The sequence below is a fragment of the Sinocyclocheilus anshuiensis genome, unplaced genomic scaffold (assembly GCF_001515605.1).
Source record: "Sinocyclocheilus anshuiensis isolate Anshui unplaced genomic scaffold, SAMN03320099.WGS_v1.1 scaffold415, whole genome shotgun sequence".
Classification (NCBI taxonomy): domain Eukaryota; kingdom Metazoa; phylum Chordata; class Actinopteri; order Cypriniformes; family Cyprinidae; genus Sinocyclocheilus; species Sinocyclocheilus anshuiensis.
In genome coordinates, this window is record NW_015552655.1 from 493,305 (window position 1) to 508,936 (window position 15,632).

The window sequence follows — 15,632 nt, forward strand, 5'->3', positions numbered from 1 at the left end:
AAGGAATGCGCATGGATCCCGACAAGGTTAAGGCTGTGGTGGATTGGCCAACCCCTGGGTCCCGTAAGGCCCTACAGAGGTTCCTGGGGTTCGCCAATTTCTACCGGCGTTTCATTCGCAACTTCAGCCAACTAGCTGCCCCTCTGACTGCCTTGACCTCCACCAAGGCTGCGTTCAGGTGGTCTAGTGCAGCTCACGTTGTATTTACTAACCTCAAGAGCCGCTTTGTTTCGGCTTCTATTCTAATTGCCCCTGATCCTTCATGTCAGTTTGTGGTGGAGGTCGATGCTTCAGAGGTGGGGTTGGTGCGGTTCTATCCCAACGTTCTTCTGCGGACGATAGGATGCACCCTTGCACATTTTTTTTTTTTTCTCATCGACAAGAACCTTGAGTACATCAGGTCGGCTAAACGTTTCAACTCCAGGCAGGCTCGGTGGGCTCTTTTTTTTCGGTCTATTCGATTTCTCCATTTCGTAACGTCCGGGCTCCAAGAACATCAAGCCCGCTGCTTTGTCCCGCATTTTCGACCGTTCGACAGACCACTCCCGAGTTAATTTTACCCGAGAGATTTGTTGTCTCCACCATCACTTGGGAGATTGAGTCTAAGGTCCGCACGGCCTTACAAGGGGTAATGCCTCCGTTCGGATGTCCACCGGGTCGGTTATTTGTGCCGGAGGGTTTAAGGTCAGACGTCATCCGCTGGGGCCACTGTTCCAGGATTGCTTGTCACCCGGGGATTAATCGAACTAATTCATTAATTAAACAAAGGTTCTGGTGGCGGTCATTGATCACGTCTTTCGCATTCATGGCCTCCCGACGGACATGGTTTCTGACAGGGGTCCCCAATTTGTTTCCAAATTTTGGAGAGAATTTTGTCGGCTACTGGGGGCGAGTGTTAGTCTTCTGGTTTTCATCCTCAGCGCAACGGGCAGACAGAGCGGGCCAACCAAGATCTGGAACGGGTGTTACAATGTTTGGTTTCGCAGAACCCATCCTCGTGGTGTCAACAACTCTCTTGGGTGGAATACGCACACAACTCATTGCCAGTGTCATCTACGGGCCTTTCTCCATTTGAGTGTAGCGTAGGGTACCAGCCACCTATTTTTCCTGATCTGGAATCCGAAGTCGCGGTCCCCTCTGCCCACGCCTTTGTCCAGAGGTGCCACCGCACTTGGAGAACTGCTCGTCAGACGCTTCTCCGGGTGGGGGCGCACAGCAAGGCCCAGGCCGATCGCCACCGGTCGAAGCCTCCCGTCTACGTCGTCGGTCAAAAAGTGTGGCTTTCTAGTAAAAATATTCCGCTCCGCTCCGTGTTTAGTAAGTTGGCTCCTAAATTCATTGGCCCGTTCACTGTCACTAAAATTCTTAGTCCAGTGGCAGTCCGTCTCAAACTTCCTCCAGCGTACAGGAGGATCCATCCCATCTTTCATGTGTCTAAATTGAAACCCGTTTTTCGTTCTCCTATTAATCCGCCAGTCCCCGTTCCCCCCCTGCCGCGTCTCGTAGATGGGGAACCTGTTTATTCGGTTAACCGCATTCTGGACTCGAGACAGAGGGGACGCGGATTCCAGTATTTGGTGGACTGGGAAGGTTACGGTCTAGAGGAGAGAAGTTGGGTCCCTGCCAGGGACATATTGGATCACTCCCTCATCGATGATTACAATTTGACTGGTAGGTTCTCTCCTATGGGGAGGGGTACTGTCACGGTTCATAGATGCATCGGCCCCTTCTGGTCGTTCTGTTTACTACCGTTGATGAGTTCACGAGGTTCAGCTGTGGCTCCGCTTGGTCACGTTTAATAAATTACCATCTAACCTCGCATTTGAATCCATCTTGTATTTCCTGACAATTAGTTCACTAGTCAGTGCGCTACTCAGGGATTACATAAAGCTCACACTCAAAAAATTCCCACAATGCACCATAAAGCCAGTATGCATCACTGCAGTCTAGTGATGTTTCTTAAGGTCCCGCAAACCAACTAAGCTGAAATGAATGTGCTTAATTTATATACAAAAACGCTAATCAAAATATTTAAAGTTATTAATACATCCATAATCCTAGTCCAATCCCATAATAAACTGACAGAAGATAAAGCACCAGTCAAACTAATTTACAAAACAAACAAAAAAAAGTGTGATGAGAAGACGCAATGATTGACCAAATAAAATGAACAAGCAATCTTCACTTAGAAGCTCATTTAAATACAGGATCAGTTCATTTGGATATTGATCAGATGCTTCAGTGCTCTGAGAGTGTTTATAGTGCTGTGAGTTTAACACTTCATCACTGACACACACAACAATCTTCATCAACATGACCTTCATCATCATCGTCATCTGGACTCTCACAGCGTTTGCTCAAGTTTTGTGGAGCACAAGTTTGATATGAATTAATTTCTTTAAGTATATTGTCAGTTTTGAGTTGATTTTCTTCTTGTTGTGTGTTTCAGAGAGTAGAGGACAGATCAGCGTCACTCAGAGTCCCTCAACGACAGCAGCTCAACCAGAAGAAACAGTCAAAATCAACTGTAGAACCAGCAGAGATGTGCACAATGACGGTTCTGATGATTTGTTATACTGGTACTTACAGAAAGCTGGAGAGGCTCCTAAACTCCTGATTTATTGGGCAAACCGCCTCCAGACAGGAACTCCATCTAGATTCAGTGGCAGTGGATCTAACAGTGATTTCACTCTGACCATCAGTGGAGTCCAGACTGAAGATGCTGGACATTATTACTGTCAGAGTTTTCACTGCAGAACAGATTCTGATGGTGATTGTGTGGGTGATTATGTATCCACACAGTGATAAAGAGTCGTACAAAAACCTCCGTCAGTCAGAGTCACAGTGACTGAACTGATGCTGCAGCTGCTCAAACACTATCACTCACTACTGACACACAGAGACCAAACACAGAACTACACATGAGCTCAAAACTGAGTCAGGAGTCAAATCTGGGGGCTGTTTCATAAAACAAGTTTACCAAATAAGCCAGGCTTATTTCAGTTAGTCTGACATATTTTGAACCAAGTCAAGTGACAACAAGCCTGGCTTATTTGGTAAGCTTGTTTTATGAAACAGCCCCCAGCTCTATTAGGCTATGTATACATTCTCAGTTAAATGTGACCCAATTCCGATTTTTTGCGCATATGTGACACAGATCAGATGTGTTCTAGCATGATGTGTAAACAGGAAAAAAATGCATGCATTCGGATATTTCAAGATCGGTTTCAGGCCTCATTCATATGTGGAAATGAATCAGATATAAATCAGATATGTGCCAATGTGACTCTCATGTAAACAGGCAGATCGGATTTTCTGTTTTCTCAAATCAACTGACAATAAGTCAGACTAACTGAAATAAACCTGGCTTATTTGGTAAACTTGTTTTATGAAACAGGCCCCTGGATGTTTCAGATGATATGGCAAGTTTAAACACATGAATCGGATATGGGTATAGGCATCAAATCAGAATTGGGCATCAAGACCTGCAGTGTAAACAAGGCCTTAGACTGTAATCTGTGCTGTGACAGACGGGTTTGACTCAATTATGCTCAGAATCAGAGAAAACGGAGTGTGTACATTGATTTCAAATCAAACAAACAATAATGTTTTTGTACATTAAGCTACACTGTAAAGTTATTGTAAATCACCAGCAACACAACGATGTTTTGAGCCTTTTTAACAATCAGAATTCTGCAGTGATGACTGAGTTTAAATCTCAGTGTTCTGTGATGAGCAGCAGAGAGGGTTTTGATGGAGCAGCTGCTGTCAGCCTGTTTAATGTGTTTCTCTATCGAGTCTTGATTATTATTTGCTGTCTGTTTTTCCTCTCTGTGGTAAATTCACTCATTTAATTTCAGCCCTGCTGACTGTCTTGTTTTTCTGGTTTGAGTCTGTTGTGACTCTCATGTATTTGGTTTTGTGTGTCACAGCACCCTTCAGAACTGACAGTTTTAGTTCATTTACTTTAAGTTTGATTCTTTTTGGGTTTCTTTACCAGTGCGTTATTGTTATAGTCTGAAAAACACAGGCCTTAAAGGGGTCATATGATGTGATTTCAAGTTTTCCTTTCTCTTTGGAGTGTTACAAGCTCTTGGTGCATAAAGAAGATCTGTAAAGTTGCAAAGACTAAAGTCTCAAATCCAAAGAGATATTCTTTATAAAAGTTAATATTCAACCACGCCTACCTAAAACGGCTCGTTTTAACACGCCCCCACATGTCTACGTCACAATGTGGAAATATTAGCATAATGCCGCCCAAATGTGCTCGCAAAGAAAGAAGGCGTAGTTTCAGGAACAGGAGTAGTGTTGATGCAGCATGTCAGGGAAACGCTGTGTGTTTCAGTGCGAAAGCAAAAGCACTTTATTAAAATAATGATCTTTAAAATAGCATCATATGACCCCTTTAACAGCCATGTGTTCTTGTTTCATCATGAATCTGCAGGTGTTGCTACGTGAATGAAGTTCATTTATAAAATGTGAGCTAAAGTCCTGATCCAATGAAAGATCTTAAATGAAAACAACACAAATGCATTCGAAGTTAAATTTTTATTGAATTTTTATGAAATCAATAAAATGCAAAAAGCAGAGCAGATGACAGATCACTGAAAAAGACAAACAAGAGACAAGTGAAACAGCATATTCAAAGCTGAAAAACCTCCGTCAGTCAGAGTCACAGTGACTGAACTGATGCTGCAGCTGCTCAAACACTATCACTCACTCAACAGAGATGATTTTTATAAACACTGAATGAAATATAAAGCATTTATTTTAGTTTTTAAAATGATAAATACTTAAATGTACAATACTTTATCTTATTAAAGTTATCTACCATTTTATTTGTGAGGTTCATAATTTGGCCGCATGTTCTTGTATCATCATGAATCTGCAGGTGTTTTCATGCTCCATTGAGTGAAGTTTATTCATAAAATGTGAGCTAAAGCTTTGAACCAATGAAAGACCTGAAATGAAAATGACACAAAAAGACTCAAAGACATGAAGCTACAGTTTTATTTATTGACTGAATCGCAATAAAATCACGACAGAATGATAAAGCACACATATAGTCTTGTATGAAGCACACAAAGCAGAGCAGATGCAGAGGCGAGCGACTGAAGCTGGATGTGGAGAATGAAGGAGTCGCTCATGTGCTGTTAGTCTCCATGTGAGACATGAGTGAGAAGAGCAGCAGATCTACTCTGAACACTGCTGTCTCGTCACGTGTCCAGTGAGCGCAGGCTGGCCGCTCCGTGTGGCCTCACAGCTCACTGAGACGCTCTCCATCCACTCCTGCTCAGAGAGAGTCAGGCTGCTGCTCCAGCTGTACAGACCGTCCTTCTCCAGGAGCCCAGCGCTGCTCTCCTGAGACCTGCTGCTCCCGTCCACCTTCCAGCTCAGGCTCCAGTCTGACGGGAAGCCCTTGCTGGCCACACACACCAGTGTCGCTGTCTTCTTTGAGGAGATCTCTGCACTGGAGGGCGGCAGGACGCTCACTTTAGGACGAGTGACGCCTGACAAACACACAACAGTCAACTCAGTGAAGAAGAACTCAGTGCATTTCCCTCCTTTCAAAACATTTTCAAAAATATATACAAAATAAATACAATGATAGCTTTTCTTGGCCATTTTAACAACATTAAACTGCAAGTCACCGGAATTCATTTTTATAAAGCCAGTAAACAGCAATGGAAGTTTGGTGAAATATGGTACAGCGGGGCTAAAGGCATCTTTGATATTATTTTCCTCTAAACCACTAGATGGCACAAAACCGTGGCGTAGCACTTTCCAAAACATCCGCTTTTCAAGATGCACCTGTGTTGGTCTTAAAGATGAATTCTATAGTGAGTGATCTGATACAATTTGTAAAAGCTTGGCTTTTAGAAGATATAATATTATGAAAAAGACTCATTTTTATCTTATTTCAGTAATTGTATTTTGTGTCTGATAATGAGCAACTGTCTCCAGGTAAATGATGTGGAGTGTGTTTGCATATTGATCAGATGCTTCAGTGCTCTGAGAGTGTTTATAGTGCTGTGAGTTTAACACTTCATCACTGACACACACAACAATCTTCATCAACATGACCTTCATCATCATCTTCATCTGGACTCTCACAGCGTTTGCTCAAGGTTTGTGGAGCACAAGTTTGATATGAATTAATTTCTTCAAGTATATTGTCAGAGTTTTGAGTTGATTTTCTTCTTGTTGTGTGTTTCAGAGAGTAGAGGACAGATCAGCGTCACTCAGAGTCCCTCAACGACAGCAGCTCAACCAGAAGAAACAGTCAAAATCAACTGTAGAACCAGCACAGATGTGTACAGATATAGTGATGGGGATGAAGGATTATTCTGGTACCTACAGAAACCTGGAGAAACTCCTAAACTCCTGATTCGTTATGTAAAAAGCCTTGAGTCAGGAACTCCATCTAGATTCAGTGGCAGTGGATCTAACAGAGATTTCACTTTGACCATCAGTGGAGTCCAGACTGAAGATGCTGGACATTATTACTGTCAGAGTTTTCATTGCAGAAAAAGTGGTGGTTCTTGTGTGGCTGATCGTATATTCACACAGTGATAAAGAGTCATACAAAAACCTCCGTCAGTCAGAGTCACAGTGATGAACTGATGCTGCAGCTGCTCAAACACTATCACTCACTACTGACACACAGAGACCAAACACAGAACTACTCATGAGCTCCTAACTTCATAACTGTCTCATCATTGCATGAGCAGAAGTGAAACTGTTCCAGCTCAGAGCATTGAACCGATCAAACAGGGAAACTGTGAGTTTGAGCTGAAAATCAGGTTTGCATTGGCAGCTTTTGTGATTCTGATCGTCTCAGAATAGAGCAGCTCCGTCTCCAGAGACCATGTTCAAACCCCAAGAGCTTCAGTTCACATTTACTGCTAAACACAGCTGTTCTCAACTATTACAATCCATCAACAGCAGCTGAAACTTTAGTGACGGAACGACACACTGATCAATTACAATCCATCAGTGAAAGTCTTAAGTCTTAATGAAATTGGTCATTAAAATATTTCAGCCTAGCTCAATATAATGCAACAAGTCACAAGCATCTAGTGCTTACTAGCAGAGCTGTTGCATAAACAAAATGTTTATGACTTGAAATGACTTGACTTATGACTTGACTTGAAATTTTCACCTAATGTCGGTAACAACCCAAGTTATCCATACAAAGAAAACAAAACAACCAAGTTTAGAAATTAAGTTATGTGTAATAAAATGGAATGATACAGGGAAAAAGTATTGAACACATGAAGAAAGGGTGGTGCAAAAAGGCATGGAAAGCCAATACACCAGCTGAAAACTGCTAAACGCAGCTGGTTTCAACTATTACAATCCATCAACAGCAGTTGAAAGTTTCAACTATTACAATCCATCAACAGCAGTTGAAACTTTAGTGACGGAACGACACACTGATGAATTACAATCCATCACTGAAAGTCTTAAGTCTTAATGAAATTGGTCATTAAAATATTTCAGCCTAGCTCAATATAATGCAACAAGTCACAAGCATCTAGTGCTTACTAGCAGAGCTGTTGCATAAACAAAATGTTTATGACTTGAAATGACTTGACTTATGACTTGACTTGAAATTTTCACCTAATGTCGGTAACAACCCAAGTTATCCATACAAAGAAAACAAAACAACCAAGTTTAGAAATTAAGTTATGTGTAATAAAATGGAATGATACAGGGAAAAAGTATTGAACACATGAAGAAAGGGTGGTGCAAAAAGGCATGGAAAGCCAATACACCAGCTGAAATCTATCAGTAATTAGAAAGCAATCCTGCCCCTTGTCAGTGGAAATTAATATTAGCTGGTTCAGTCCCAACACCTACAGTACCAGGATGATGAAGATGAAACAAGGGTGGACATTTCAGCAAGACAAAGATCCCGAACACAGAAAATAAAGCTGCTAGAATGGCCCATGCAATCACCTGACTTGAGTCCAATAGAAAATAAGAACTAAAGATCAGAGTTCATAGAAGAGGCCCACAGAACCTTCAAGATTTGAAGACTGTTTGTGTGAAAGAATGGGCCAAAATCACACCTGAGCAATGCATGCGACTAGTTTCTCCATACAGGAGGTGTCTTGAAGCTATCTTTACCAATAAAGGCTTTTGTATTAAGTATTAAATACATTTCAGTAGTTCAATACTTTTACCCTGTGTCATTCCATTTTATTACACAGAACATAATTTGTGAACTTATTTGTTTGGTTTTCTTTGTATGTATGGATTACGTGGGTTGTTACCGATATCTGGTGAAAATGTAATGTCAACAGCACCTTTAGAAATATATTTACTGAGAAAATGGTGACGTGTTCAATACTTATTTTACCTACTGTAAATGATGTGGAGTGTGTTTGCATATTGATCAGATGCTTCAGTGCTCTGAGAGTGTTTATAGCGCTGTGAGTTTAACACTTCATGACTGAGAGCTTTTCTCTGTTTTAACTGAAAGAGCAACCAGCAAGAAGATGATGATCATCAGCGTCTGTATCTGGACACTCATTCTTTCTGTCCAAGGTTCATTTACTCGATAACTCAAAATGTGATTTATATGCATGTTTTAATGGTAAACTTGCTTTTTTTTTACTGGATACTCTAATAACTGAAATGTCATTCACAGAAACTGCAGGACAAATTTCTGTGACTCAGACTCCCTCAGTAGCAGCTGTTCAGCCAGGAGAAACAGTTACTTTAAACTGTCAAACTAGCAGAGGAATTGGAGATCGTTCACAGGGTTGTAGAGACTGTCTCGCCTGGTATCTGCAGAAACCTGGAGAAACTCCTAAACTCCTCATTTATGACATTAGTTCACAGCAGTCAGGAACTCCATCTAGATTCAGTGGCAATGGAGCAGATTATGGAACAGATTTCACTCTGACCATCAGTGGAGTCCAGACTGAAGATGCTGCACATTATTACTGTCAGAGCATACACTGGATGAACAGTAACTGGGTGTTCACACAGTGATAAAGAGTCGTACAAAAACCTCCGTCAGTCAGAGTCACAGTGACTGAACTGATGCTGCAGCTGCTCATGAGGATGTGAAACAATATCATCACAAATGCATCTGAAATAAAATCATCTAAATAAATCGTTCATTCTTAATATTCATAAGGGTCAAACCATTAGTCGAGAGCAACAACTAGATTAAAAGTCCATCTTTGTCTGTTTCTGGAAAGCTCTGGGCCAGATGTATATGGGACACTTGAGGTGTCCTGCTGCACAAGCCAGCATCATCAACCTGCAGCTTTCTCCTGCACATCCACTGAAGCTCAGCAGGGTTGAGTCTGGTCTGTATCTGGATGCGAGACCTTCGAGGAAGACCAGGTTGCTGCTGGAAGAGATGTTAGTGAGACCAGCAGGTGGATCTCATCCTGTGGTCTGAGTGGGTCCTTACACCCCAGTATGCTGTTAATAAACTGTACTGTAAAAAAACCCATGTGTGGTTAATATAAACCCCAGAGTCTTTCTCAGAAAGATAAGGGTGTAATTCTGGTGTAAAATTGTGGTCCCTACATCACATTACCCACCATCCCCCTCCACACACAACCATTACAAGTAGTTAGTTAGTTGCACGTCACTTTAATTCCTGACAACTTGTGTGAAACCACTTGACATCACTTTAAGGCCCTACACAAGCACACACTCATATTCTGAATATTGTCATATATTATTGAATCAGTCTGTGCCTTTCATATGATTGCTATGATTCCTAGGATCAGTCATTACAAAGCATTAAAAAAACTGTGATCAGTTATATTGTGAACACAATAGCACGTCTGTCAGTGAGGTTTCAGTGACCTCAGTTTATTGTCCTGTTCAGTGAAACAGCACATTAAACCAACTTAAACCTGTTCACTGCTGCAGTGTTTGCATAGAGAGTGTGTTTTACATGAGCGCCACGCTTCAGTGCTCTGCATGTGTTTATAACTCTGACAAACATCAAACATGATCAATAACTGTTTTACACTCTAACTGAACCTACAACCAACAAAAATGACTTTCATCAACATATTGATCTGGATGCTGGCAGTATTATGTAGAGGTTTGTGTCTGGAAGGATTAATTGTATTATTTACTTGATATTTTTATGCTGTGAAGATATATGGTGTAAAAGTGTTTGTGATTTCTAATCTTTCTCATTTGACAGAATCTATTGGGCAGGTGAGAGTGACTCAAACTCCTTCAGTGCTGCTCGCTTAAACTGGACAATCAGTCACTGTAACCTGTACATTTAACAGTGATCCAGCCTTCTGTTGTAATGGAAAGCAGTGTCTTAGCTGGTACTTACAGAAACCTGGAGAAGCTCCTAAACTCCTGATTTATGGAACAAACACCCTCCAGTCAGGAACTCCATCTAGATTCAGTGGCAGTGGATCTAACAGTGATTTCACTCTGACCATCAGTGGAGTCCAGACTGAAGATGCTGGACATTATTATTGTCAGAGTTTTAATTGCAGAAAAAGTGGTAGTTCTTGTGTGGGTGACTATGTGTTCACACAGTGATAGAGAGTCGTACAAAAACCTCCGTCAGTCAGAGTCACAGTCAGGGCTGTTTCTAGGCATAGGCGAGCTAGGCGGTCGCCTAGGGCGCCACCAGCTGAAGGGGCGCCAATGAGCGCACGGGCGGCAGGACGCTCACTTTAGGACGAGTGACGCCTGACAAACACACAACAGTCAACTCAGTGAAGAAGAAAGCATTTCTCTCCTTTCAGCTTCATAAAAATATAGGAATAATTAATACAGTGATAGTTTTATTAGTCATTTTTATAATATTAAACTGCAAACTGTCACCTAAATGAATTTTTACAAAGCCTGTGATCAGCAAAGCAATGAAAGTTCGGTGAAACATATATTGATTGGAAGAGACATTTTCATTATCAACCTCAATGTTAGTCACTTTTATTAAAAAAGCATAAAATTTCTGATATGAATAAACACAATAACTGCAGGAATTCATTACAATTTTTGATGACGGCATGACAAAAATTGGGTACAAAAGTTTGCTTTAAAAAACAGAAAATACAACTTTTGTCTGTCATGTCTACTATAAATTATTAACCTTTCAAATATGAACAAAAATACAATTAAGCAAACAGAATTTCTAGGTGGAAAATATTTACTGACTTAAAAAAAAATCAATGCACTGATCAGAAAATGTATTTACTGTCTGAAATGTTCAAGCAAAGTCAAAGTGGTGCCAAAATGACAAACTAATGTACATTTGATTTCGGTGCACCTCTTTAGCATTTAGAATGTAATTATCAATGAAGAATAAAGAACTGAAGCTCTGAAAACTCAAGTTATTATATAAAATCAAGTTATTAATAAATAAACAATTATAATTCACAGATGCCAAGACAATGAAAACCATCATTACAAGGTTGACTGCCAAACATTCAATGTGAACTAAAAAATAAAATTAAAATATATATATAAGTGAAAACGCGCATCCTTTAATATAGAGCAGCAAAGTGTTTAACAGTCAGTTGTAGTATTAATAATATTAAATGATGATTGACTTACTGCCAACATCCAGTTTGGTGCCGCTGCCGAAAGTCCACCACAGTGATAGAAACTAATAGAGCAGCTGAACAAAAACCTCCTGAACGCTTCACTAACTGCACAAACACACATCAACTGAGTCTCCAACAAACACATCCACTCACAGCACAAATTACCTTCAGTTACTTCATCTGCTTTATGCAGTCTGAATTATTACTAAAGCATGAAACTGAATTTATGGAAAAAATAAACATTTTACTTTATATCATGTGTGACGCGACTCACAATTAAACTCAGTTGATTCAGTGATTGACAGAGACTCGTGTGATGATCCTCATGTCTGTAAAAACCTGCAGGAACATCCTTGGATTTGGCATAAAATTTAGGAATTAACAGTCATGTTTCTATCCAACTACAGTCAAAAATATTCTCAAAGTCTCACAGGAGAGAGTCAGGATAATATACTAATGTTGGTCTTCTAGATTTATTCGTAAGTGAATGATCTGATATAATTTATAACAGCTTGGCTATTAGAAGATCTAATATTGAAAGATTAATTAGTAACAGTATTTTGTGTCTGATAATGAGTGACTGTCTTCAGGTAAATGATGTGGAGTGTGTTTGCATATTGATCAGATGCTTCAGTGCTCTGAGAGTGTTTATAGTGCTGTGAGTTTAACACTTCATCACTGACACACACAACAATCTTCATCAACATGACCTTCATCATCATCTTCATCTGGACTCTCACAGCGTTTGCTCAAGGTTTGTGGAGCACAAGTTTGATATGAATTCATTTCTTCAAGTATATTGTCAAAGTTTTGAGTTGATTTTCTTCTTGTTGTGTGTTTCAGAGAGTAGAGGACAGATCAGCGTCACTCAGAGTCCCTCAACGACAGCAGCTCAACCAGAAGAAACAGTCAAAATCAACTGTAGAACCAGCACAGATGTGTACAGATATAGTGATGGGGATGATGCTTTATTCTGGTACCTACAGAAACCTGAAGAAGCTCCTAAACTCCTTATTCGTTATGCAAAAAGCCTTGAGTCAGGAACTCCATCTAGATTCAGTGGCAGTGGATCTAACAGTGATTTCACTCTGACCATCACTGGAGTCCAGACTGAAGATGCTGGACATTATTACTGTCAGAGTGTACATGAAATCAACAGTGTTAATGTGTTCACACAGTGATAAAGAGTCATACAAAAACCTCGTCAGTCAGAGTCACAGTGATGAACTGATGCTGCAGCTGCTCAAACACTATCACACACTACTGACACACAGAGACCAAACACAGAACTACACATGAGCTCAAAACTGAGTTAGGAGTCAAATCAGCTCTATTAGGGTGTACTCACCCTAGGCACAGTTGCCTTAAACCGAGCCCAAGCGCAAGCCCCCTCCTCCCCCGCTGGGCTGCACTCACATTGCACTTTACACTTTTCCACGACATTCTAATTTATTGAGATGCACCTGTATTAGACTGTGATCTGTCCTGTGACAGATGAGTTTGACTCAGTTATGCTCAGAATTAGAGAAAATTGATAGCAAATCAAACACAAATATGTTTTTTCTCAGTTCCAGTTCTATAGTTGTTGTGGGGTTTTTGTAGATTGTTCTACACTCATCCTTACAGTCATACCTATTCTTGATAAACTGCTTTATGAAACTACCACTCAAACTTTATAACTGTCTCATTTCTCATGAGCAGAAGTGAAACTGTTCAGTTCAGAGCATTTCAAACAGGGAAACTGTGAGTTTGAGGTAAAAATCAGATTTGCATTGGCAGCTTTACCCTTACGAAAAAGAAGTTTATTCAAGTGTGCTATTAGTATACGTCTTTTAAACTAAAAATAGGAAAGTATACTTTCAGTTTAATTTTTATGTACTTCTCAGACATGGGCTTTATGTACTTCTCAGAAATATACTTAAAATGACATTTAAGTATACTTGACTTATACTTATCTGCAGAGAAGAGGGAGGCAGCAGAGACACGGAGGGCTTCACTGCGGGACCAGCTGAAACACACAAACACACACAACACTCACTTCTTCACATCTGCAGTTACAATCTTCACTGGAGCAGATGTGATAATGCAGTCAAAATCACAATCAGTTCATCTTTACTGTAACTCCACATCACTGCTTTCATTCATATAACACAAATATCCTAAATTCAGTTCCAAAATATTCTCCATTAGCTACTTTTATATTTAGTATTAAAAAATTTATTCAGTGAAATTATTGTAATTTTAATGGTACAAGACTGTAAAAAATGTTAGAGTAAAATCCTGTTAATTGCTTAAGGCTAAGTTCTTCTACTATATACAGTGAAAAACTGTAACAAATCTAACTGGACATTTCATGTAATTTTAGAGTAAAACACTGATAAAATTTACAGTTTTTGGAAGTGAAGTACAACAAGTCTTGCAATCACAGCTGCTATTTTTGCTGTAAATTTTACATATTTATTTTTTTACAGTGTTTTAAGCATAAGATACTGTATACTGTATATATATATATATATCACTTCTCTAAAGCAAACATGATATACTGTAAAATGTGTGCAAATTTGTTACTTTCTCAATTAAGTAAAATGTTTAAACTGATTTTATAAAACATCTCTTCAAATGCATATTGATAATTTTGTTGTGATGTTTTTATAATTGATTATTTTTATATATTATTTGTGTTTTGAAAATAGTCATAATTCAGGGCATTTTTTCATAAACATAAAGTAAACGTAATAGTTTAAGTAATTTATTTTTACGTTTATCAGCTGAATTTCTTTTCTTCCTGATGATGACACCAATTAAATTAAATATTTAGCTATTGCATCCAGCTTTTTTGTCATGCACAAAATGAAATATATGAAGAAATTATTTTTAAAAAATCCTAAAATATTGCAATTGATTCAAATATATTGAAAAGTTATCATACACTAGGTTTGAAATTACTCATGTAAAAAAGTAAGTACACATATGAACTATGGTTTGAAATGTAAAAAAAACATGGAATATCACCAAATATGACTTATTCATAATATATACAGTAATTTTTTTGAAGGTGCAGTCAATCAATAAAATAGACTGAAACTTTACAATTCATAATTCACGCACACACATGATATATTTTTATTAAATAATTTAAGAAAGACTTACTTCTGATCACCAGTTCAGTTCCTCCACCAAAAGTGTAGCACAGTGCTTCATTCTAGTGAAAGAGTCGTACAAAAACCTCCGTCACACTCAAATGAACACAAACTCCACGACACTCACACACACTGATATGGGACACCTTGTTATTAATAAATCCTATTAATAAATCCTTGTTATTGTATGCAGACTGAAATCATTTGTTTCATAATCAGTCTCAAAATACATTCCTCGCATTTACATTAATTCTATTCACCTGCTTTATAATGAATCTTCAGCAATATGAATGACCTTTGACCTGTTATACAGTATCATGGATGACATCAAATCTGTAACACAGGTATTAAATGCTCTCAGCATCCAAACCTCAATGAAACCCATCATTAAAACAGTGTTTGGAGAGAGAAGGTCAACCTAGAATAAATAATTAATTAACAAGCAGTAAATCATGCGTGTTTGTTTCTGAAAATGGAAAACATTTTATTTATTAACAAAGATAATAAATAGTAAAACTGTTTCTGCTGTCTTCAGGTAAATGATGTGGAGTGTTTGCATATTGATCAGATGCTTCAGTGCTCTGAGAGTGTTTATAGTGCTGTGAGTTTAACACTTCATCACTGACACACACAACAATCTTCAGCAACATGACCTTCATCATCATCTTCATCTGGACTCTCACAGCGTTTGCTCAAGGTTTGTGGAGCACAAGTTTGATATGAATTAATTTCTTCAAGTATATTGTCAGAGTTTTGAGTTGATTTTCTTCTTGTTGTGTGTTTCAGAGAGTAGAGGACAGATCAGCGTCACTCAGAGTCCCTCAACGACAGCAGCTCAACCAGAAGAAACAGTCAAAATCAACTGTAGAACCAGCACAGATGTGTACAATGATGGTTCTGATGATTTGTTAGCCTGGTACTTACAGAAACCTGGAGAAGC

General features: G+C 39.2%; 4 gene segments (V, D, J or C); 3 read left to right on the top strand and 1 right to left on the bottom strand.

Annotated features, from left to right (window-relative positions):
* Positions 1 to 2,275: 2,275 nt before the first annotated feature.
* Positions 2,276 to 2,822, top strand: LOC107667142 (Ig kappa chain V-III region NG9-like). The segment is given in 2 exon segments: positions 2,276 to 2,362; positions 2,450 to 2,822. Coding segments are annotated over 2 exon segments (405 nt in total).
* A 2,034-nt stretch (positions 2,823 to 4,856) lies between these two features.
* Positions 4,857 to 11,903, bottom strand: LOC107667084 (Ig lambda chain C region-like). The segment is given in 3 exon segments: positions 4,857 to 5,510; positions 11,563 to 11,614; positions 11,856 to 11,903. Coding segments are annotated over 3 exon segments (417 nt in total).
* On the top strand, positions 6,051 to 6,674 carry LOC107667140 (Ig kappa chain V-IV region STH-like). The segment is given in 2 exon segments: positions 6,051 to 6,128; positions 6,218 to 6,674. Coding segments are annotated over 2 exon segments (405 nt in total).
* Positions 11,904 to 12,228: 325 nt separating the features above from the next.
* On the top strand, positions 12,229 to 12,733 carry LOC107667144 (Ig kappa chain V-IV region STH-like). The segment is given in 2 exon segments: positions 12,229 to 12,306; positions 12,396 to 12,733. Coding segments are annotated over 2 exon segments (387 nt in total).
* Positions 12,734 to 15,632: the final 2,899 nt, after the last annotated feature.